Below are 26,198 nucleotides of genomic sequence, written 5' to 3' on the forward strand. Positions count from 1 at the left end.
AAAGACAGAGAGAAAGAAAGAAAGAGAAAGAAAGAAAGAAAGAAAAAAAAAACATTTTGATGACATATAGTTGATTGTGTTAATTGACTTTTCAGTTGTTGCCCCGGCAACACTCCAAATTTTTGAGGATACACTATTTAAGAAAAGATAAGATTAAACATTATTGATATTATATATATTATTATTATTATATATTATTGATTTTTTTTTTTTTTGCAGCAAAAGTTATATGATTCAGCAGGAAAAAAGTAGATTGCAAACATAAAAATATAATAGTTCCAACATTTAACTAGACTGTATGTATACGAAAGTGTATCGATTACTAACATATATAGGTTTGCTTACATGTATGGATTTACTTATTTAAGGTGTGTGTCCAGTACTGTGACGTCATATCCGTGGATTTTCTGTTGATGCAGTTTGAGTTTCGGTAGGTGGCGCTGTTTTTTTTGTCTATCGCTGCTCATGCTAACTACCCAGTTCTTCTTCTATTCAAACAAACTGGAAATGTAAAACGCATCACTTCCTGTGTGCCAGAAGATTTTTCCTGGGTAGAACCTAACAGACAGTGTTTAGAGCAGCAAATGTAAAAACTTTCATGAACTGGCTATAGGTTGAATCACTATTGTGTTATATCAATCAGCGACACAACCAATCTCATCCTAGTCCTAAACCGATGTCAGGCTACTCAACGATAATCCTGTTAACATGAGTGAAGGTTGAGAAGGTTGAGTGAAGATTTTGATTGGGATATAGGAAATATGTGTATATTTCTTTATAAAAATTACTTACAAATGAACCAAAACAATTACAGCCATCTCCATTACAGTTACAAAATGGCATTTTTCAGGCTCTGGGAAACCCAACTCATCTCCAGGATGTCACTGTCTCCTGTATTTGTGATCTGTAGAAGCTTGGAAACTGTGCAGAATACACAATTCATCTTTCCCTTGTGCAATTTTGGTGTCCAAAAACACGGTTGTGCCTCCACCTCCTCAAGGGACATTCAGATTAAACACCAGCCGCTTTGTACAGCGCAATGTTTAACCACTCCGACACACGCGGCGGTGCTGTATTAGCTAAATCACAGAATTTGAATGGATAGAACGGTCTCCCATTCAAATCAACGCTCCTGAATGGTCGAAGCAGCAGCCATTTTCATGTGTGTCGTTCGATAATATAAAACCTCCTTGGTACCGTTGGACTAGCTTGCGTATAAACCGACTTACGGCAAGTCGCAGAGGCGAGAGGTTTTGCAGCAAGGACCAAGCAGTGGAAAACTGCCGTCTTGTGCTATCTCCATCGCTTTGGGAGCTACTCATGGATTTTTGGACTGATAGGGTTTAATCGCTCTATATTACTGTTGGTAAGTCATCACATTTTATTCATTTAATGATAGTCTTGTAACATTACAAAGCTAACCCACTCACGCTGCGTGGCAGCCGGTGTGACACCTTTTACGGAATTAATGGCCAAACTTCCGTTCTCACCATAGCAAGTAACCATATACGTAATTTTATGGTGTACTAGCCAAAATACCATAGAAATCAGTGGAAACCCTAACCCTATCCATTAAAATTCTGTGGGCTAAATCCTAGCAGTAGCTAGATATCTACCAAACTCAAATAACATCTATAACGTCAAACAACAAACCCAATAGTTCCATCTGAAGGCTGACATTTTGGTGTGGTCTCTGTTTGCCTTTATGGAATTGTTATAGAGCTCGGGAAAATGCGAGAAAACACAATCAAATTTTCCTCCATTATGGACCGGCAGCTGTGTGGTCAAAGAAGGTGAGCGCATGGCGGGTTCAAAGTTCAACAAATTACCATCTCTTTCCGTCCACTGGAGTTACTCCACTGCTGTTAGATGGGTTGGAGATTATGATGGCACACAGTCAGGTTAGCCTATCTGGTCTGCCAGACCAGGCTAAAGTCCCTGACATTGTGTAAAAGTCTGGAGCACTAGAGCATTTCTTGTCCATATCACTCTTAGAAAGTGGATATCATTTTTGAGCATTTCCAACACGTTGTTTGACCAAGGCAAGCTTCCCTCTTCATCAACTTTCCTCAAAGATGGTTATGAAGCTTCTTTGCCTCTGCAGAGGAGAACAACCATGAAATATTTATCCATGGGGTTTTTTCGGAGCACTACTTCTCCCTGCTATTTTCTTCACATGCAACATTTGTTCCTGCCTTAAAAACCTGTATTGGGACTGCAGATGTGTCACTGAGTTCAGCAAGTTGCTGTTATGTAAGAGCCAGAAGTCTCTATTCTTGGCTGAGCATTACTCTACAGTATACTTTCTGCAGTAGGCTACATCCAGTGGTGATACATGGGTTAAGGTACAGTAATTCATGAGAGATTTTAACACACAGCAATGTAAATGGTTTCCAGGACCCCAAAATTGAAATAAAACAAACAAAAAACAGCATCTTCATCATCTCTGAACAGAGCTCATTCCAACACACATCTCGCCAACTACAAAATTGATAAGCTTATCACAAACCTTTTGCATGTATCCACATTTATCAGCCTTCTTTCAGGATATTTTTAGTCAAGTTATCTTAGTTCACAGACAGTTGTGCCGATTTCAATGAATTTTAATTGATTCATGACTTCTTTCAAGAATGAATGACATTTGTTTTCAAGACAGTTTCCCTTGTTTCTTTTGTTGTTGGAATTTTATTTCCATTCCACATACCAGTTCACACATTGATTTTCTCCTCCCACTTTCACCCAACAGAACAAAAATATACACAAAAAGTCAAACTTCTAGTCTCATGTAAACTTAAGTGTATCAAATACTTTTCACATATAACCACATTTGCAAAATGTGCAAAATATATTATTGACAAAAACATTTTGTCAAGAAATGATAAACAGTGATGGAAATGCATAATAGTAATGTAGGCTTGATACGACTGGTTCATTTTCACTGCACAACAGTTCAAAAGTGCCTTTGGACATTCTGAAATGTTGGCTGTAAAATATCTGTCCACCATGACCTTCAGAAATGAGGAGGTCAAAACAACTTGCCCAATAATAATCAATACTAAACAATTCTGGCCATAATTACAGAGAAAAGTTGAAAGAATCACAGAATTAATTACAAATAAATCAATAAATTAATTCATCTATTAATAAATGCTAAATAAATAAAAAATAAAATGCACAGAAATCTGGAAATAAATATATAAATAAATAACAGTGAACATGAATAAATAAATGAATTAACAAGAAAAACTATGTAAAAAGTCATTTATTTCTTCCTTTATCTTTTTCCCTGAATTTATTTCTGTGGGCAATTACTCTCTATATATCCTAGAATCCTATAATAATTAGGCTCTGTCAATCAAACGCATGTGGGTGGTGCTTAACATGTTATTGGCACATTGCTTGACTGGATTTGGCTAACATTTGTTTTACTCATTTATTTATTGAATTATGCTAATTTTTACTTTTTCATGTATTTCTTGACAGATTTCTCTGGATATTATTCTACATTTATGTATTTCTATATTTATGAATAGATGTATTTATTCATTAATTTATTTCTAATTATGGTCCAATTCTGTCCTTCCATATTTCAAAAGTTTGCATAAAATTTGCTTGGCAGTTGGTTTGCGTGAGAGAGAGAAAAAGTTACTTATGTGTATGTCTGGCACAATGAATGAAGACACACACACACACACACACACACACTCAAAACTCACGTTTCCTACCACACAGCTGCTGGGCCATGAGGTAGATCTCAGTCCAAGGTTTTGCTGAATTATTGAGAGGCACACTGTCAACTCCACCCAACCGTCCCGTTCAGACATTGCTTGCACGCACTGCTCTTTCTCCCTCCCTCTCTCTCTCTCTCTCTCTCTCTCTCCACTCATGCACACACCCACCTTCCTCATCCCTGCTGTATTTTCAATTATTAAAACACTATTTTGGAGAAAGGTCTCAATGAGTCAGGGCTGCAGCCCCAAAAGTGTCTTGGCTGAATGCTTCTTTGGAGTGACAGTTCCCATCAGAACTGCTGGAGAGGCGGAAAGCTAATGAACCCCTTGAACCTACAACATAACATGGTTGACATATTGCAGTGGCTGAGTGCTCTCCAGGCTTCTGTCACTAAGAGACAGACAGGAGACCCTGCAATGCAGGTCCGACAGCTTGAATGGGAAAGACATTCAAGGGAAACTCAGCTGATGATTGGACAGAATGGGTAAAAGAAGCCTTGAAGCTCTATATTTATCACTACTACACATGTGCCATACTGAAATGGTCTGTCTAGAACTGTAAAAGGCTGCAATATTTTCATAGAGAAAGGATGGCTGCAAATATTCCCTCCCCGGGGTCATTCCTATGTTCCCAGGGTCCTATGTTCCCCAGTTCTACATATGTGCTCTCCCAGGGTCTTATGTTCCCAGGGTCCTATGTTCCCCAGTTCTAGGGTTAGGGTTAGGGTTAGAGACCTTCAAAATCAAATAAAATGATAACCACTGGTTTTGTTGTGTTTATATAGCTGTTTTAAAGCCTTGTTCCAATAAAAAAAAAAAAGGATAATATTTATGAAATATTTTAACTTGATACGGGTCAAATTTGACCCGAACACAATAGGAGGGTTAATGTGTGTTAACAGAATATTGAACTGGGGAACATAGGACCCTGGGAACTTAGGACCCTGGGAACATAAGAGCCTGGGAACATAGATATGCTCCCGTCGTCCCCCATGAATGGCATCACAAATATCTCACCTCATTTTGACCTGTAATTGTAGCGCCCCCCTTAGGCCAATCAGTGTAATTTTAACAATGCTAGAACACAGTAGTGTTTGACAGGGCATTCACATTGTGACTTAGTTGATGGGTCACTCTATTCTCCCTCTATTCCGATCTATTCCGATCTATTCCGATATTCCGAGCTACAAATTTTTGAAAAGGCAAATCATGTATTTTTGCTGCTCTAGTATTTGCTGTCATAACTTTTTGCCTGTACATCATTTTTACAAGTTAACATAGCTAGCTACCAAGCGCTAATTAGGTAGTATTAATCGAAAATAAACAGAACTCAATAAAATAAAATAACTCAATAACATGACTTTAAAGCTTACCTACGGAAGAGGATTAGGGCCACATGTGAAAAATTTATTTGAGTTCTGAGTTTAAAGTCAGAATTCTGAGAATAAAGTCAGAATTCTGAGATTAAAGTCAGAATTCTGAGAATAAAGTCAGAATTCTGAGTTTAAAGTCAGAATTCTGAGAATAAAGTCAGAATTCTGAGTTTAAAGTCAGAATTCTGACTTTTTTCTCAGAAGTCAGAATTCTGAGAATAAAGTCAGAATTCTGAGATTAAAGTCAGAATTCTGAGATTAAAGTCAGAATTCTGACTTTAAACTCAGAATTCTGACTTTAATCTCAGAACTCAAATAAATTTTTCACATGTGGCCCTAATCCTCTTCCGTACTTACCATCAACCCCAATGATGGATGCAACCGTTCTCTAAGCATTGTTTAGACATTTATTCCTGTAGTCTTTCAAATAAAAGTTGTAGAGAAATAGGAAGCTTTGAATGGCTGTAATCAACTGGCCCATTTTGCACTTGTCAGGCGGAACTATTGTCCAATCTCACATCAGGGACATTGACATCGGATGGATTTCACGGTCAGCAGCTGCAAGTGCTGACACTATGATGTGATTTTGGAGGTGTTGTCAGAGTTCGCAGAAACTGGTGGGGGGGGGGCAAACTCAGATTGATGCGTGTCTCTTCTTCAGCAGCTGCAATCAAAGAAATTCATTTTCATGCTGATTTTGGTTGATGAACTATTCAGCATGTCGGATTTTGCCACCAAGGGTTTACAAAAGCAATCACAGACAGTGACAGAGTGCATTGACTTGATGGAAGGATTAAAGCCATCAATTGCTGACGTGAGATTGAATGATGAGGCATATCAAACGATCCTGTCAGCCACTAATGCTCTTATGGAAAAAAAATATTACTAACTGGGATACACCCATTCCTCCTCCTCAACGCACACGCAAACTTGGGGCAAACAAGACTCAGGGATACTGCTGTCACATCTTCACTTAGCAAGTCTGTACGAGTGAGCAATGACAGGCACTTGTGTTAATGGCTATGCTTTGATGTTCACATACTAGCAGGTGGACCAACTGTGTGATCCGATGTATATAAGGTATATCAAATCAAGCACACAGCCATGCAATCTCCACGGACAAACACTGGCAGTAGAATGGTTTGTATTGAAGAGATCAGTGAGTTTCAGTGTGGCACCGTCATAGGATGCCTCCTTTCCAACAAGTCAGTTCGTCACATTTCTGTCCTGATGCTAGAGCTGCCCCAGTCAACTGTAAGTGCTGTTATTGTGAAGTGGAAACGTCTCACTACCGAGTTCCAAACTGCCTCTGGAAGCAATATCAGCACAAGAACTGTTCGCCCAAGAACTGTTCGCCCAAGAACTGTTCGCCCAAGAACTGTTCGTCGGAAGCTTCATGAAATGGGTTTCCATGGCTAAGCAGCCTCAGATCACCATGCGCAATGCCAAGAGCAATCTCGGAACCCATCGTCTATCGGTCTGACGACGATTAGACTCTGGGGGGCGACGGCCAATATTTCGGGGTTTCCGGTGTAGCCAGCGGACATCCGGGCCAAAACTTCCTCTTCCGTGCGCCGGTCAATGTTTACAGTCCGATTAGCAACTTGAGACGCGAGAATGGAGTTCCATCATTGCCATCATTGGCATGGTTTGGACTGTTTCAGAATCAACAACAATGAACGTTCTCTTATGTTTTACTGAATTTTTACCATGTTTTTTGTTCAATGGATGCTTGCCATGACTAGGATACTGACAGGTTGGAGTGTCTATTTTGTGTGTGAAGTAACACCGCTTCCCTGACGCATAAATGAGCCAGTCGGTTAAAATTCAAGCTGTTTGCAGGATTATATATTACCAGAACACCTTACCGATTGGTAAAAAAGTCTCAAATGATATTTTCTGAAGTGTGTTTTTGCCGATAAGCAAGGCAAAAACAAAATTGTCCAATCTTTTGAATGTGGTGTACAGCATGACCGCATAATCCAGCATGTCATATGATAGTGCGCAAACACACACACACACACACACACACACACACACACACACACACACACACACACACACACACACACACACACAAGGAGTATATGACAAACAATAAAGGTACAATAAAGGTCTTGCATGGATTTGTAAATCCCCTACAGCAATCATTGCTTTGTATGAACCTCTAAGATTCAGACATAACATCATAATAATAACATCATAATAACTGATCAGGTCAGGCAGGTATGTACAGAATTAGGGTTTGACCAATATTAGTTTTTGAAGGTGGATACTGTGCTTCTACTGCAGCTGCTGTTGCTATTGCTAATATTACTGCTACTACTACTACTACTACTACTAATCATAATAACAACATATTCATGCATACATGTGTGGAATCCAATCAAAATGTCTGTACAGAAGCAATTCAGGTTAAGGGCTTCTCAAAGATAACCAGTGTAGTATTGATCAATTCTACAATAAATATGTATTTAATCAAACTGCATCATATAAATCATATGTGAGATGGATGACACTGACTGAACAGTATCAACTCAATATATCAGTACACTGATATAACTGATCAATATCCTCTGAATGTTGTCTGTCACATTCTGTGAAATGAATAATTGTAAACACTGGAACAGTAGCCTTTAGGAGCTGCCCTCTCAACCTCAACACTAATAAATATATAATATATAATGTCATTTCACCTCCAACATTTACTTTGCAGAAACACAAGCCCGTCGGCATCCCTGCCTAGAAGAAGGTGATATTTGATATTATTATAATGCTTTTTACCTGATATGATGCTAGGCATGCTGGCTGTCTGCACGTCCAAGATGATTATAAAGAAGGAGAGAAGCAGCGGAGAGAAATCATCCACCAGTAAAGCAGAGAGAGAGAGGAGCTTCCTGCTGCCACTGAACAGACTAGGAGGATGTGTGCTCTCTCTCTCTCTCACACACACACACACACACACACACGCAAGCACACACACAGTGATGTAGTGCTACATGAAAAGGATAACTGTGGGTAACTATAACCTTCAGTCAGTGATCATCATAATAAGAAAGTCAAATTTTCAAAAAAGCATTAATTTGCCCCCCCTAATAAAAGACACTATTTATTATTTTCACATAACTTACATTTGTTTGATACAACTTACTATGGTGTAGACCTATAAATGTATGTCTTGAACATCTGAATGAATGAATGAATGAATGAATGAATGAATGAATGAATGAAAACCTTTATTACCCTGAGGGGAATTTGATTTGCACATAATGAGCACATACAATGAAAGACACATTAAGCACATCAACAATACACAGTAGCTTCATAAATAGTAAATAATAAAAGTGTAATAAAAGAGATTAAAGTGCAGGTGCAAGGAGTCAGTGTGAATAGTCTATTTGGCTGGCTTTTATATATTGTATGGCCAAAAAGGTAAACTCTGTTCTTGAAATCAAAAGGAACACAGTTGGGTTCACCCTCCACCCCTGCATATACATAATACCACCCACACTTTTCACTTTGCTGTTTCACATTTTGGAGTGCAAAAATGCAGTTCACCAATTCCATAATTATTAATGAATAACAAATATGATTATTGATAACAAATAATGTGTTACTTTTTTATCAAGAGGTAAATTCCGGTAAATCAGTTTGGGTGAGACACTCTATACTATCAAACTACATCACTCATCTATACCTGTACACTATCGAACTACATTGAAACTTCTCTAGGACCACTCAGTAGCTTTTCATTTTTTAAAACTAGCTTCCTCCTACGCTGTTTAAAAGCAGTGCTGTCCCATTCCATTCCATTCCAATTCCTGAAAAAAATACCCATTATGGCGGAATCGATGAAGCGAGTCAACTTGCCACCTACCTCTTCACTTGTCATAGTGACTCTCATAGATACTTGACATGATGCAACCATCAGCGGGAGAAAGTGCTGGCAAAGCGAGACTTCTCAGCAGGTACGTTTAGCTTAGCTATTAGCATTTATCCTTCCATTTGTCCTTTGTAGGCATCCGTAGTGCAGTGGCTTTGCTGTGTGTTATTTACAAATGTGTTGCGGTTTCTGTCGCCCTCTAGTGGTCAGAATTATCACTTATTGCTGCTTTAACACTAAGCATCCGCAAGGTGCAATACCCACATACCCACAGTATAGGCAGTAACCTATAGCAAGCCATTTTAACATAAAAAGGTTGCACTTGAATATCCATAATTACATTATAGATATCTACAAATGCAATTTGACTAGTCATAATTATAATGTGACCAGTCAGAATGGTAATTCAAGATATCTGCAATTACAATCTGACTATTAGTGATGCGTGGGTCAATCCGATCGGTTTCGGGTCGTTGTTTTATGTGTATGAATATGGGTCGGGCGGGTTCGGATATGTCTATGTGTCGGATCAGGTGGTCGCGGGTTGAAAAACACCTGACCCGCGCATCACTGCTGACAAGTAACAATGATAATTAAAGATATAATGTAATGTAATGTAATGACTCGTCAAAATATCTTGATATCTATAATAATGTCACAGATATCTTCAACTGACTCGTCACACATACCGAATGATAACAGGAGATATCTGTAATTCTGTTTTGACTAGTCAAAATGATATTTTCAGATATCTCAGAATTATGACTAGTCAAATCTGTTGTGCATGATGTGACTGATGTGAGGATTCGCAATGGATATCGGTCTTGCAAACTAAGCCATAAACTAGTAGCCTACAAGATGAAATAATTTCCAGTCTGAAATTAAATACTTAACCTCTTTTCAGCAGCAAAGAAAATTGGTGATTGGTTGTTTTTATGCTCAAGTTTTGTGCATTTTTCTCTTTAATAAGTAATCCACTTCTTGGAATGAAGAGCGTGTTTATTTTGCCGTATTGTCTGATATCTACAATTGCATTTTGACTAATCAGAATGATAATTCAAGATATTTCCAAAATAAGACTTGGCTAGTCAAAATTTCTTTCAAGACATCCATAACTTGTTTGTAGATACCATAAAAGGACTTTTGACTAGTAAAAACTCTAATATCAGATACTGTATCTGCTCTTAAGTTTTGACTAGTCATAACTCTAATTTATCTCGTCACTTGCTGTATGCGCAGTGCGCAGTGGCGACACCCGTGAACTCTTCACGGTTGCTAGCAGATAAACAAAAACTAGCTAGCTACCGGCCGGGTATCAAGCACGTAAACTTAGATAACGTTACTTTTCTGGCCACAAGACGAAACCGGCTCGTTTTCAAATTAAAACCAAAGGTAAGGACAATATTTTTCTTTTTGCTAACTAATGTGAAATTGATGGTTGTTAATGTTAAACCGTGCCCGCTCAAGGCCGCCGTAGCCACAGAACGTTCCGCTCACTTTTGTATGTGAAGAACGTCACGGCAAACTGCATTCAAAACGTTGATATGCTCTTGATTATCGGCAGATGTATACACCTCAAATAATGATTAAAAACGTTTGACATATTGAGATCCATCCTTCATTTCGGCATACACCAAGCGTTATTTATTTCAGTGTAGTTTCAACTTTTGGAATTGGTTCGCCTGTTATTGCCGTCATTTTATTCGACCAAAATACACAGTGGATGGCGGTAGCGATCAGTGTGAACCATTTTTAAAGTTGAGATTTTATTGAAATAAAGTGCTCCTTGGTGGGTCCTCTATACGCCGAAATTACCAGATGACCCCACTGGTTAAATGTCTGAAGACTGTACAACGGGGTGTCTAGGTTTGCAGATAAACAAGGCCAAAATAAATTGACTGATATTTTTGGAAGGAGTTTGGCGCATTAGCTCTCCATAGGGGGAGTAGGGCTATGGCCGCCTTTACGCCGTGCGTGTCCAGATCCTCATAGGACGTTAACAGCGTTGCTTGTTTGCACGGTCTCACAGCTGCGAATCTACACCCAACCAGTCCAAGCATGTCTACTAGTGCTAGACACCCTATTACTGAAATACCCGAACTACTGCGGTGTCACAATTCCTGTGAATTTTTTTTTTTTTCGGGCAACTGCGCTACCTAGCGAGCCACTTGCAGCCATTAGATACATTTGCAAGCTATCCTGTATGGAGAGAACGTGACGCCAAACTCCCTTCAAAAAATTTGACGATATAATGTTGACTTAATTATCAGTAAACGCAACCACCTGGTACACCTGGTACCACCTGGAACATGACTCGAGTCGAGACCTTTACGGTTATCCAATAAACAGCACTTTGTTACAGTCAAATCTTAACTTATGTAATAGTTTTGGGCATCCAACATGCCAGGACTGCTACTGTCCTCCACGGTGTGTTTTGGTGGAAGGAGTTTAACGGAATAACAGGCGGACCGATTCAAAAGGCTGTAATTTCATTGAAATAAGTGCTGCATGGCATACTAGATGTATACTGAATTGAATAGTTGCTCCTAAGGCATTAAGTTAATCTGTCAGGTAGGCCTATGTACGTCTGCTGGAAAGCAAGAAAATACTAATTTGACACATTTTTGAATTTGAGCCTAAAGTATCAGGGCTAGTAGCAAGCAGTGTGGGTGGCATGCGAATGGTCAAATCAAAAGTGATTTTGGTTTAAATCAACATTGATATGGCTTAATTAGGCTACATACTCCTTACTGACTTGAATTTGTCCACTAATGTGACTGTTTTTTAGACCAGTGAATGATTCTCAACCTTTTTCATACCAAGGACCCCTAATTTATTTCACATTAGGGCCACGGACCCCCATTTGTTGAGATTTTGTCTCTCGGACCCAAATCTGAGAATATTTTTATTGCTAGATATGATTTTGTCCAGAATTCCATGACTATCTGTATTGTAGTGAAGCTATGATCAAAACAGTCATTCTTCTACATTCTCTAATTGTGTTAACTAATGAAAGTTTAACAGTTCATCAGTTTGCTGGGGACCCCCTGGAACCCCCTCAAGGACCCCTGGTGGTCCCTGGACCCCACGTTGAGAACTAGGGCTGCAACTAACGATTATTTTCATTTGATTTTCTCGATTAATCGATTAGTTGTTTGGTCTATAAAATGTCAGAAAATGCTGAAAAATGTCTATCAGTGTTTCCCAAAGCCCAAGATGACGTCCTCAAATGTCTTGTTTTGTCCACAACCCAAAGATATTCAGTTTACTGTCATAGAGGAGTAAAGAAGCCAGAAAATATTCACATTTAAGAAGCTGGAAGCAGAGAATTTTGACTTATTCTTCTTAATACAAACCTGTAAATCTGTCAGTAGTCAACATGGAGACAATTCTTTCAGACCAATAGACACTCTGTATCAGCACAACAAAGATGCTCTATCTTTAATCATCTATGTTCTGTTTGTTCTATTTCTATATCCTGTTCTCTGCTGCTGCTACAACCCAGGCTCCTCTCGGATATGAAATACCCGGTGGGCTTATCGGAACATACCCCCCCATCAGCCAACTGACCAACAACACCACCCTCTCAGCTGCTACCGTACCGCCCGTGGAACTGAATTTAGCCCCCCCCCCACCGCCCCCCCACCCCCCAATGGCTTCATCGGAGATCAGCATGCAGGACGTGGAGGAGGTGGTGATTGTGACCATACCGGACTCGGTGGCAGAGGACATCCCTTCCGTGGTGGAGGAGGAGGAGGAGGAGGATAAAGCCGTGCTGGTGGCTACGGAGCTGACCCCCCAGCCAGGGTTCGTGGTAAAGTACACACACTGTACACACAGCGTAGCGGGTGACGAGAGAACATTTTTCCCATCGGTCGACTCAGGCCGGTAGATTGGTAGCTCCAGCCGCTTATCTGTGTCAGCGTAGTCCCTGCTAATTCAAAACAGTACAGTATTTTTTCAATATTTGTCACATTTGGCATAAATTCTGCATACTCCATTAAGCTTTAGAGCTGCTACAAGCTCTCATTTACTGCCTTTTGAGAGAATGCCAGTGGCCTACTATAGTCATTCTCAACCTTTTTCATATCGAGGACCCCTAATTTAGTCCACATTAGGGCCACGGACCCCCATATGATGAGATTTGCTTCTCTCTGACCCAAATCCGAGAATATTTTTATTGTTAGATATGATTTTGTCCAGAATTCTATGACTACCTGTATTGTAGATAGAAAGGTGAAACTATGATCAAATAAGTCATTTTTCTACATCCTCTAATCGTGTTAACTTCTTGCAAATTAAATAATGGTGAAGTTTAACGGTTCCTCAATTTGCTGGGGGACCCCCTGGAACCCCCTCAAGGACCCCTGGAGGTCCCCGGACCCCACGTTGAGAACCACTGGCCTACTGTACGGCTTATTCTGCCTGTTTGCTGATGCACCTCTCTCTCCCTATTGATCTGATCAGCATCTACATTTACCCCATCTACCAATTCATTAATTCCCTCATAAAAGGGCTATAGCCTTATGTAATACACCAGTACTACTCTGCATATTGGCATATTTTTATTTTCTCCTGTTTAGTGACATTTTGTTAATTATTTAACTAAAAGCCATGTAGAGGCAGATTAAGTTTATTGATTCATTCCTCCTTCTAACAATGTGTAAATAGTTTATAATTCCTCTCCACCTCTTCAGTATTTCCTTTAACCTGCTATAATGTGCATTGTTTATTCTTAACTTGTTGAGGGGTGTTTAATGTATATTGATTGTTAATTATGTAAATTCATCCATTTAAATTTAATTCTTGGCAGTTGACTTGTTAATGTGCCATTACTATATTATTTAGCACTACTGTAATGTACATTGCTTTATTACCTCTCATGTTTTTTGTTTCAGAAACCATACATGCATATACATACAACATTCTTTTTACCGGCCCCCCTGCATGGGATGGGTATTTACACTAGCTTCCACAATTCAAAATAGAGCAGACTACCAGTATTCTGTACACACTCTATCACTCAATATGGTACATGCTAAAGCCAACGATTTTCTGGGGACACAGGGATGATTGGTGTCTATGTTCTCATCACTTATATGATACTTATATATTTATACTCAGATAAATCGACCAAAGGTACAATCTTCAAAGAATTCTGTGTCTTATGCTGCATTTTAGTTTCTAACATCACTCCTGAAACACTGACTTTTTCCGGGTGGGTTTACAGGGAAGAAGTCCTTGCAGTAGCACCAATGGAAGCTGAGGCTGAGGCCAGCAGCACAGATTCCCTGTCAAAGGAAGAGGCAGTGATCGGTAATGTGACCTGCAGTCCTTACACTACCACTCCACATAGCCTAATGGTTAACACATCACAATAAAGGTCACTAAGTTAAGGGTTAGTTAATGCTTAATAAGCATTAACTAACCCTCGGACCCCCATTTCATTTTGTCTCTCTGACTCAAATCTGAGAATATTTTTATTGTCAGATATGATTTTGTCCAGAATTCCATGACTATCTGTATTGTAGGTAGAGAGATAACAGAGAAGCTATGATCAAAACAGTCATTCTTCTACATTCTCTATTGTTTTTGATCAGGGTCTTTTTATTGTAATTTTTCACATTATATCATAGATCCAAACAGGTCCAACAGAAAAAGAAAACGAAACTTAATCGAATCCCCCACCCACCACCCCCCAAATACCAGACAAACACATATAAACCTACATTCTCTATTGTGTTAACTTTTTGTAAATGAAATAATGCTGAAGTTTAACAATGCGTCAGTTTGCTGGGGACCCCCTGGAACCCCCCAAGGACCCCTGGTGGTCCCCGGACCCCAACGTTGAGAACCACTGAACTAGATGGCACTCAGTGGAGCACATACATCTGCCAATCCTATGCAATTGTCAACATACACCAGTTCCACATGTCAGATTTTCACCAAAAGTGAATCATTTTTTTCCATGTATGTATTACCGAATGAAACAAAGTTAGGGCGGGAAGCATAAGCCGGAGGGACTTATTTGAATATTGTGGAAGTGGGCCCCATCGCCCCATCTGGGAAAAGAGTTTTAGGTGAAGTGCAGCCAAAACCACACCTTTCGTGTTGCTAGTCGAACTGAGCTTGCATAGAAACAAATAGCAGGGGGTGGGGGGAATAATTCCAACGGTTATCAAACTTTCATTGGATTACATTTTTAATCCCCCGAGTACAGGATGAGTCATCAACAGAAATGTGTTGTTTACCGAAAAGAGAGGGTGTTCATTTTGATACAAAATTTGTAGAACAAAGGACTCCCGCACACTGTCTACTTCACTTGCGTTGTTCCCAAATAAATCTTTTTTACAATTGCAAGTGAAGTAGACAGTGTGCGGGAGTCCTTTGTTCTACTACAGTCGGCCCATGGTCTTCTCCTACGCACCTGTCCATCTACAGGTGTGCAAAAGTTCTGCTCCTTGATATAAAATTTGTAGAAATCAACATTTTTTTGCCTGTATCACCGAGTTTGCTCATCTGAAATTAGCTTTCTGGCTTCAAATGAGTTAAACTAATTCAATTAATCTTTTAACTAAACTACATTTATTTGCAAAACACCATTAAGACCATTCTCCTTATCCTGAGCCATGTATATTTGAAAACAAAATTATGAAAAATTGGAAATGTGTGAAAAAGTTTATCATGAGCAAGCTTGAAATCTTGGCAATAAACTTGAGTCATGGCGTCTTGACGGCCTCAAACAAGTTTGAACAACCCCTTATTCGTTGAATTTTTTTTATTTTTTTTTATTTTGGAAATTCTTGGTAACACTTTATAATAACCATCATTAATAAATGGTAAATTGATAGTTAATTAAACTTTAGTTAATAGTTATTTTACTGTTAACAATCAATGAAATGATCATTAATAATGTTTACTAATTATTAGTAATGCTATAATTTATGTTATTTTATCATTAGTTTGTGTAATATAAAATCATTTGTTTATAAATTATATATTGTATCATAGCTGATAAGAGACGGTAAAAAGGGTAAAAAGCTATGATACAAAACAAATTATTTTATATTACACAAACGAATGATAAAATAACATAAATTATAGCATTACTAATAATTAGTAAACATTATTAATGATCATTTCATTGTTTGTTAACAGTAAAATAACTATTAACTAAAGTTTAATTAACTATCAATTTACCATTTATTAATGATGGTTATTATAAAGTGTTACCAAATTCTTTATTAGGAATAACCCCTTGAGATGTACCACCTCATTTTCAAGGGGTCCTAAACGACAAAAATACAATAAAAACCTAATTAGACAAAACATTTAACAAAACACAATATTCCCACATCCCATGAATGCAGCATACGTCAAGTCGCTTACTGAATATTCCCACTTAACATGAATGCAGCGTTAGCCACAGCCACATTCACACAGGGAGAGGGGGGGCCACTTGTAGGAGAGAAAAGAAATGCGCAAAAGAAAGAAGCTAGTAGAGAAATGGATATTCACCAGGAATAACTGCATGTCCGTGTCTCTGTCCGAGCAGTGAAGTTAACGGAGGAGGTGGACGTGGAAGCTGACGTCTTCTACCCAATCACCTGTGGAGACGCCAAGGCCACGCTGGTCTGGAAGAAGTTTGTCTGCCCCGGCATCAATATCAAATGTGTCCAGGTACGCACCTTCACATCCAGCTGTCGTTCAGAGCAGTGATTCTCCTGCTCAATATTTTTTTTTTTTTTTTCAACAGTAACAAAATGATACAATACAAAATGATACAATACAAAGACCTACAATTAAGACAAAACATACCGAAAACCCACAACACAAGAGCAAACAACCGCATAAACAACAACTAAAAAAGACAAAACCCCCAAAAAAACAAAAAAAACAAAAACAGCAGTAGTCACCACCCAGTAAGTTTACTAAGTGGTTTACATGTACTTATTCTGTTATGTTTGTTACCCCCATACTTATCACTCTTGGCCATTCCTCTTTCAGGTATATTGCTACTGGGGACCAGTCCCTTACAAATTCCTTAAGAGTACCTCTTAACACATGTGATAGTCTCTCCAATGGCAAAATGGACATACGTTTTTCATACCATGCTAAGCAGTGATTCTCAACCTTTTTCATATCAAGGACCCCTAATTTAGTCCACATTAGGGCCAAGGACCCCCATTTGACCCAAATCTGAGAATATTTTTTATTGTTAGACATGATTTTGAACAGAATTCCATGATTATCTGTATTGTAGGGAGAGAAATAAGAGTGAAACTATGATCAAAATAGTCAGTCTCCTACATTCTATAATTGTTCTTGTAAATGAAATAATGAAGTTTAATGATTCATCAATTTGCTGGGGACCCCCCTGGAACCCCCTTCAAGGACCCCCTGGTGGTCCCCGGACCCCACGTTAACCCGAACCACTGGTTTAGAGGCTATCCGACCTGTGTAAACGCATCTGAACAAATTTAAGGTGATGTGCATGACGTTCATGATTAGGCATATGCTCATGAGTTTATGATTGTCTTCATTTTCTTCTGTCATTAGTTCAACGAGCAGCTCATCAGCCCCAAGGAATTTGTCTGTTTAGCAGGCAAATCCACACTGAAGGACTGGAAGAGAGCCATCCGCCTCAATGGCACCATGCTCAGGTCTGGGTTTGTCGAATGCATAAACACTGAATGTCATTATCTTGTGAATATACAGTGGATATCAAAAGTCTAATTGTCCCCGGTCAAATTTTCTAGTTTTTAGAGAAATTAAAATCAGACTTTTTTTCACTCTTTTTCTGGATACAGTAACCAGCAAAAGCATGAAAGCAAGCGTGAAAGCAAAATGCTTTACATTACTGACAGTAGGTTTAGAAATGGAAAACTAAAACACCATGGCTGTTTAAGTGTCCACACCCGTCATTGGCTGTTTCTCAATTTGTGTCCTTGTGTCCTCCATGACACGTTTGATAAAATATGGAACCACTAATCAGTGCCTTCTTTCTCCTACTGAAAATAGTAGTATACATACAAGTAGGGCTGGGCGATATGGTTGAAATCAATATCATGATAATCATAAGGATTTTTCTCGATATCAGTATATATCACGATATGGTTCATGTATGCAAAATCACGTCAAATAAGCAAATCATCATTCATCATCTCATTGAATTTGAGTTTTTAAGTAAAATTTGCTTGTCATCATCAGTTCAGACAGCAGAAATGTGTGCCACGATATTAACATATCTTCATATCCTCACGATATGATTTCACTGAAAGACGATAAACGATAATATTGAATTATCGCCCAGCCCTACATACAAGTATGAGTTATAAACAAACTAATTTTAGTTATTAACACAAATCAATATATCAACAAGCAATCAAATCAAGAGAGCTGGACATCACAAACTTCCTTACAGCTCAGTGACAACGAATCTGAAATCGTTCTATTTGGTCCCACCAGCTCCACTAACTTCATTCAGTTTTGGGGGTGTTCTGTAATGGCAAACCTTAGCTTCGATGAGCAGGTTAAGAGAGTAATGCATCCCATTCCTTTTTAGAATGGATTTTAATATCTTACTGATCACAGCTATGTCTGATGCTGAGCCACGTTTTAGACCTTTTAACCCCTTATGACCCGGAAACCAGCATTAGAACGTCGGGCAGATCCCTCCTGGCCATTCCTCAGTCTAGACTGAAAACAAAAGGTGCTTGAGCATTCGCCATTAGAGCCCCTACACACTGTGAACGGCATTTAAATTTAGTGAGCTTATTTTTTCAGGCACTAACATTTTTCAGTCTATGCAATTCCAACATTAAATGACTCTTATACTTCCATTATTGAAGCTATATTTCAAACTGTCTCTCCATTCAGTTTATGTTGGCACAGACGCACCGTGACTTGAAGCACAGATGCTGTATAGGTGCAATAAATTTTTGAAAAAAACGCATCAGCGGGAATTGCCGGCTTCATGCATTGTGGCAGTAAAGACCGTAATGTGGAGGTAATATCAGCAGCAGGGACCTGCCTAGATCATGCCGTCCTCCAAGATAGATGACCATACAGGAAGCTCATCAGGGAAGCGAATGGTTTTCCTTTCAAGGCAGTAAAAACGAGAACATTTTAAAGCCGCGTGTAGACTTTTGATATCTTCTGTATTTCAGTAAATCAAGAATTCCATCCAGAAACGCGGCCGGATGTCTGCCTTTCTTCAGTGAACAATGTGCAGTTCACACATTTGCCACAGGGTGGCACTGTCACACCAGGCATGGTGGCAGCAAACTGGCACTATCAGTGTGTTTGTGACTTTTAAACCCTCGTGTCATATTTCATTCCCCATAGGAAGATCATGGACTCGGGTGAGCTGGACTTCTACCAGCACACCAAGGTTTGCTCCAACACTTGCCGCAGCACTAAGATCGACCTGGTGGGAAGCAAAGTGTCAGTCAGCAGTGATCAGTCGGCTGAACTCATCCCCGTCACCCCCTCATCAGCTGATCGTAAGTTACCCAGCCTTATGTATTATACCTTGCAGCACTGCTAATTTAGGTTTTAAGGTCATTTGGTTTTGCTTCCTCCTCATTTCTGTCCTCATTTTGGTCCCAGTTGTGGTTCTAGTGCAGGATGTAGCACCAAATTTTTGTTACTTGGCAGTACTGACCAAGGTAACACTTTATAATAACCATCATTAATAAATGGTAAATTGATAGTTAATTAAACTTTAGTTAATAGTTATTTTACTGTTAACAAACAATGAAATGATCATTAATAATGTTTACTAATTATTAGTAATGCTATAATTTATGTTATTTTATCATTAGTTTGTGTAATATAAAATAATTTGTTTATAAATTATATATTGTATCATAGCTTTTTACCCTTTTTACCGTCTCTTATCAGCTATGATACAATATATAATTTATAAAGAAATGATTTTATATTACACAAACTAATGATAAAATAACATAAATTATAGCATTACTAATAATTAGTAAACATTATTAATGATCATTTCATTGTTTGTTAACAGTAAAATAACTATTAACTAAAGTTTAATTAACTATCAATTTACCATTTATTAATGATGGTTATTATAAAGTGTTACCCTGACCAATATCAGTTTGCCCATATATGGGGCCAATATTGTCCTTTTATAAAAAATGTAATCTGGTCCAGTTAGTGTCGTCCACCTCTGACATGATGGATATGATGCATTTTGATTGCAGAATTGATCAGTACTGCAAGCAGTCTACACATGCTATGTTGAAGACTAGGGGAGCCATTAACAGTTTTGTACCAACATCTGTTGGACTGTTAAATGAAAAAACATCTTGTCGGTGTTATTATTATTATATTATCCTGGGTTTCAATGGAGAGTTTTAGTGTCCCATAGTCTAAATGCTGTTTCAGAGGCTTTTCCACCCTGACAAGAATACAATTCTGGGGGAAATACAGAACGTAATGGCAACTGACCATTTTCATGCCAAAAAATTCCAAGTAGTCAGCTTTCCCCCCGGACATTTAGCCTTGCCAAGGTGAAAAATCCTCTGAAAGAGCATTTAGACCATCATGAGACACTAAAACTGCATTGAAACCCAGAATGATGAGGATGGAACGAGTGAAACTAAAATGTATCCATGCATACATCTTACCCTAGTCATAAGGTTTAGTGAATTTGTGATGTTTGTCTTCCTAGTGAACGGATCAGCAGCCTCGTTTCCAGATGTAACGGAGGAGAGTTCAGAGTGGGTCACGGCCATCGGAGGTGAGCAGGAACCTGCATACACCCATTAACCAGTATGTAGAATGAACTGCTGTACAAGAATGGAGTGTTGCACTCTGTAAGGTGTGTGTGTGTGTGTGTCCAGAGGACTCGGTTGCATTCTGGCGTGGGGTGAAGGAGACGGGGCTGCTGGAGGAGGTGGTGGACGACTTCCGGAAGGAGCTGCAAGAGGTGCTGAAGAGGATGCAGGAGAGGGTGTCCGAGCCTCCGCTACAGGTCAAAGGTTAGAGTGATATATCAGTTTGCCAATATATGGGGCTGATATCTGCCTTTTTATTGAAAATCGGTCAGCATTGCAACTATGGAAAGCCCTTAACCTGAATTGATTCTAATGCCTCTCCTAATATCTCCTGTAGGGGAAAAATAAGTCTCACCCTTGTGGGTCAAAATGAATGAGCAAAGGTTCAAGAGTCTTCCGTGGATTCTTTATTCAGTCATGTCTGGAGAGAAAACCTTAAGCACACACACTTCAGTAGGCTGCAGGATATTCTCTGACAAAGGGTAGAGATGTCAGTTTCTTTATATACTTCAGTATGTATAGTTGCTTTATGTAATATGCACGCTTCAAACTAGTCAAAACCAGTTCTACAATACACACTAACATAAAGTCTATTCTTACATGATTGTCTCTAACAATGAACACTAGTCTGAGGGCTAAACTTCTAATATCATGTGGAAGTCATACATGCACTCATGACAGCTGCATGACTTCTTCATGTGATCAGGACATGATCCTTTACTGAATACTCCATTGTAAGATATATAGGACAAACACACAATATCATATATTATTTCCTACACTCCTAATCCAGATGATGAAATTGCATGAAATTTGTTTTATATATTATGCTCTAGGACCATGTACTAGGTAGTCAAAATCGGAAGTTAAGTCATCATTGGTGAAAGTGGGCGTGGTCTGTGGCGTAATAACCATGTAATAGCTAGTAGATAAAAGTACATTTGTAAAATCAATATCAAACTTGGCAACCTTGTAAGGGAAGGCATTTCAAACGTGTACCAAATTTCATGCAATTCGGCCCGAAGGGGGTGCAACTAATGGCAAAAATAGGCGGGGCCTAACAAACATTTGATTATAACTAAAAAGCAATTTTGTCCAATCATCACAAAACTTGCTAAATACGTTTCAAAAAGCTGTTGAACCATGTGTTTAAAACGATTCTAAAACCGGCCAACAGGGGCCCCACGAATGCCAGAAAAGTGCGAGGGCCTTGCATAAGTTTTCACAAATTCCTGTGAGATGGTATCTGATACAGACACATTTTTTCCAGTAATATAAAATACAACAATAAACAAATATTACCCCGGTTGCCTTGATGGGAGCGCTATAATTAATGGTCAAAATGTCCAACCGAAAGGCCATAACTCCTACACCTTATGTCCGATTTACACAAAACCTGCTACACAGCTGTCTTTACTGTACATATTTGCCTCAGAACGACTAACAAATCTTTCACATATTTATTACCAGTAAGTAAAGGTTTGAACCCCTTTCATGGCTGCTATCCTGGGTTTCAATGGAGAGTCTCCACATGTCTCCCGTTGGCATAAATGGTCAAAAAGATATTGAAAATTGGTGAAAAATGTCAGCAGCCTCAATACAAAAAAATATCAGTGTTGGCCTTCAAATATCAGTCGAACCCTAGTGTATGGATTTGTTTAGTAGTGAGTGGTGTTCAGGGCGGGATGTAACTGATTATGTTATTTGGCACAAGTTAGTCACATTTAACAAGTTAATTGTCATGTTTTTCAGATGCCGTTCTACTCAATAACATTGTCCAGAACTTCGGCATGTTAGACCTGGTGAAGAAGGTCTTGGCCAGCCACAAGAGCCAGATGGATCGCTACAGAGAGCAGTACACTCGCAGCCTCGCCGGTCAGTGCAATAATCCTGAAAAGATTCTTCATGTAGAGTTCCCGCTGGTCCTGGAATTCCTCCAATAACAGTGGGAATCCTTTCCATTAGTGTTAGTGTGCATATTGCCGTAGTCGGGTGAAAACCTTTTAATTACAAATTTGGTGATTTTATTTTTACTTGAATTGAAGGATGACATGGTCCTCTGTGGGCTGGGAAAATGATATGACCTTTGGCCTCATGAAACCTTTCGAAACCTAATGTATCATTTCATAAACCCTGGTGGTCTAAGCGTGTGTTCGCCAATGCTCCTTATCCATATGTAGATGGGGAGGTTTTTGCATGTAATTACTGCCTAAATTATTTGACTTTGAAAAATTGGTCATGCAAATTTGGCGTAGCAACCAGTCACAAAGCATCGTGAACAAAATCTTTCAAAAGGTGCTTTTAATTGCACTCTTGGGTGAGAGCCTTAAAGGTCCCATATTCTACACTTTTCCGTGTTTTATTTTATGTCTTGAGGTCCATTCAAGCCTCTCGTTTAGAGGCTCGGTTTTCTAATATGGATTCAGAGCCGGCCCCAGGCATAAACAGTTTATGCGCTCGTTTAGGGCCACACACGTCTGTGCTCCATCATGGGGCCTCATAATTCAAGGATTTGAATCCTCTGAGTGTATAGATATGCTGTTGCAGTGAAATCATACAGGGAAGCAAGTTCTCCAGTTATCAATATAATGACGAACAGGCATAGAAAGTAGGCTATAATATTGTTGCTGAATGATACTTATGAAACTGAATTACATTTAGGTTAACCTAATAAAAGTCTATTCCTGGGTTGCATTACTGAGATCACCTGGTTAGACCCTTTCACACCACCAGTTCTACCTTTCACCCAGCTCATTGCTTTGGTATGAAACAGGCTGTACGGTTTCATTCCATACTGCTGTAAGCAAGGAGATTTGTTTATCAGCTGCGCATGTGTAATGTTTAGTGTTATAGGGCCACAAATGTCTTGTTTAGGGCCACCAAAACCCTGGGGCTGGCCCTGTATGGATTGTGTGGATTTAGTTGGCTACTGTGCATTTTGATACTTTCACGATGTTTAGATAGCACATCCAACTCCTTTATAATCAAAGAGGCAAGGGAAATCCTGTTTCACACCATATGGGACCTTTAAATAGGCCACTTTTGGGGTCAGATAGATTTTTCTCAAATTTTTGCTTTTTTCTTGTGAAATATCAAAGTTTTCAGTCTCATTTGATTAACTTGATAAATAACCAAACTCAAATCAAAATTTGCGCTTTAATTCGTAAGGTGTAAAACTTTTCTGAATTTGAAAAAATTGTTGATTTGTTTCTCTGTCTGATTGCCCTCAGCTGTTAATGTTGTTATATTTGGCAGTGTCTCTGCATATTAATGAGTTGCCCTCCTCCCATGATGCAGCTCTAGAGCAGCAGTGTGACGAGCACAGGAAGCGAGCCAAAGAGCTGAAGAGCAAATCTCAGCACCTCAACAACGTCCTGATGACCCTCACCCCGGTCCCCGCCGCCCCGACGCCCAAGCGCCCCCGGCTGACCCGGGCGGTCTCCGGCCCGGCCTCGGTCAACGCCGCCCCCGCCCAGATCACGCTGCCCCTGAACCAGCTGGCCGGCCTGCCGCTCGGCAAGGTGCTGACCGTGGCGGGAGCCCCGGCCGGCGCCGGCCTGAGCGGGTACACCCTCCTGACCTCCCCGGTCGGCGGGCCGGAGCTGGCGACCGACGCCTCCAACCTGACGGTGCTCTCGGCGGCGGCGGTTCAGGAGGGCACGGCCGGCGGCGGCGGCGGCGCCCCTACCACCACGGCCTTCGTCAAGGTGGTCGGCTCTCAGTACCAGCTGGTGACGCTGCCGGCCGCGCTGCAGGGCCTGGCCGCCACGCAAAGCGCCGTGCTGCCGCTGCCCGTCGGTAACATCGTTGCGGCGGGCCCCACGGCGACCGCGGTGGAAACGCAAGAGGAAGGCCAGGCGGACGGCGATGGGGAGCGGCAGGTCGAAGGTCAGCCGCCGCAGACCGAAGAGGAAGAGCTTAAAGACGAGGAGCAGCAATGAGAGCAGATGGAATTCTTTGGTGCCTCCTAGCTTCAAAACATTATTAGGGTCACAGTTCCCTTCATGTCATCAAGGAAAGAACAGGCATCTTTCCAACACCGCTTGAGGGGCTTGTCCAGGTTTGTGGACTTTTACAGACTTTTTCAGTTGTTTCAGATGTCGAGGGAGAAAAGTTTGACAAGAAGTATGACCGTCGTAAACACACTGCCCAAGCCCCAACAAGAAAAATCTGTCAGTTGCTCTGTGTTTGTTGCGTAATTACTTTACAGAATGATCTAAATCTTTTGGTATATGGATCAGAAAGGCCCAGAGGTCTCTCCTCTCAATCCTCACAATTGCTCGTAACTCTACAATAACTGCTCTTTGAAGTAGGGCTGGGCTATAATTCAATATTATCATTTACTGTATTTCAGTGGAATCATATCGTGATGATATGAAGATATTTTAATGTCATGACACACATTTCTGCCGTCTAAATTCATGATGACAAGCAAATTTTACTTTAAAACTCTCATAAAATGAGGTATGGTAGGAATATTATTTGAATATTTCTGTTTTGTTTGACATCACACCTAACATTACCATTCGGTTCAATGAGATGAACATTAATTTGATTAACGGGATTTTGCGTACATGAACCATAATCGTGATATATATTGAAAAACCCTTATGATTATCATGATATTGATTTCAACCATATCGCCCAGCCCTACTTTGAAGAGACAGACCTGAGACTTGGAGTTACTTGCTACAACCTTCAGTTGTCATTTACGACAGCATGTATAGTTTCCCTGAAGATGCCCTCAGACTTTCAGCATGCCTAAATTTATATTAGATTTGTATCTGTCAGGAATTATTTGTATTTCACTAATGATTTCACTGTAAATAGCTATTTTTGATCAAATGTTGTATTTGTAACTGTGAAACACTTAATACAACTGTTTCTCCATGGATTTGTGCCATGTAGGTTTGAAAAAGGAGTATTTAATTATACATTTTGTAAATAAATGTTCCATTTTCAAGAATAATCATTATTGATCGTACATTTTCTTATATTAATAGGACATGCTGTACATATGGATGTCTGCATTAGACCTATATGCTTCACATTGGGGTTGTAGTCTTATTTTGCACATAGAGACCTGCTGCTCACTGTCACCAGAAGTAATGAAGCTCCTCACCAAATGCTGAAAATGAAGTGCAAGCAGGACCTTGGCACTTCTCTTAAATGTCCACAAGATGGTGCAAGAACATTTCAATCAAAGCATTCACTGTTCATTATAAAGACATTTTATGCATCTTTATACATTTACTTCATCCCATGATTGAGGGAAAAAAAATACTTATCTAAATCTCATGTAAACTGGTTTTACAGGCCTGCTAGATTTCTCTTCCATTATAATCCAAAGCCTATTTGGTTTTGAAAATGGGTAAAATGGGAACAAATTGCCTCTTTTTCTCAG

General features: G+C 39.6%; 1 protein-coding gene across 1 annotated transcript; it reads left to right on the forward strand.

Moving 5' to 3' along the window:
- The first annotated feature begins 10,270 nt into the window (after positions 1–10,270).
- On the forward strand, positions 10,271–25,710 carry gmeb2 (glucocorticoid modulatory element binding protein 2). The gene is made up of 10 exons (XM_071543283.1): positions 10,271–10,379; positions 12,493–12,794; positions 14,218–14,303; positions 16,543–16,667; positions 17,547–17,650; positions 19,335–19,492; positions 20,689–20,757; positions 20,861–20,998; positions 22,547–22,669; positions 24,092–25,710. Exons 2-10 carry the CDS (start codon positions 12,640–12,642, stop codon positions 24,733–24,735), a joined length of 1,602 nt encoding a protein of 533 aa, XP_071399384.1. The 5' UTR covers positions 10,271–10,379; positions 12,493–12,639; the 3' UTR covers positions 24,736–25,710.
- The last annotated feature ends 488 nt before the right edge of the window (positions 25,711–26,198 follow it).

The sequence above is a fragment of the Centroberyx affinis genome, unplaced genomic scaffold, assembly GCF_046629955.1.
Source record: "Centroberyx affinis isolate AG114_WGS23_722 - 3 ecotype Tasmania unplaced genomic scaffold, CSIRO-AGI_Caff_v1 ptg004278l_1, whole genome shotgun sequence".
In the NCBI taxonomy this organism is placed as follows: Eukaryota; Metazoa; Chordata; class Actinopteri; order Beryciformes; family Berycidae; genus Centroberyx; species Centroberyx affinis.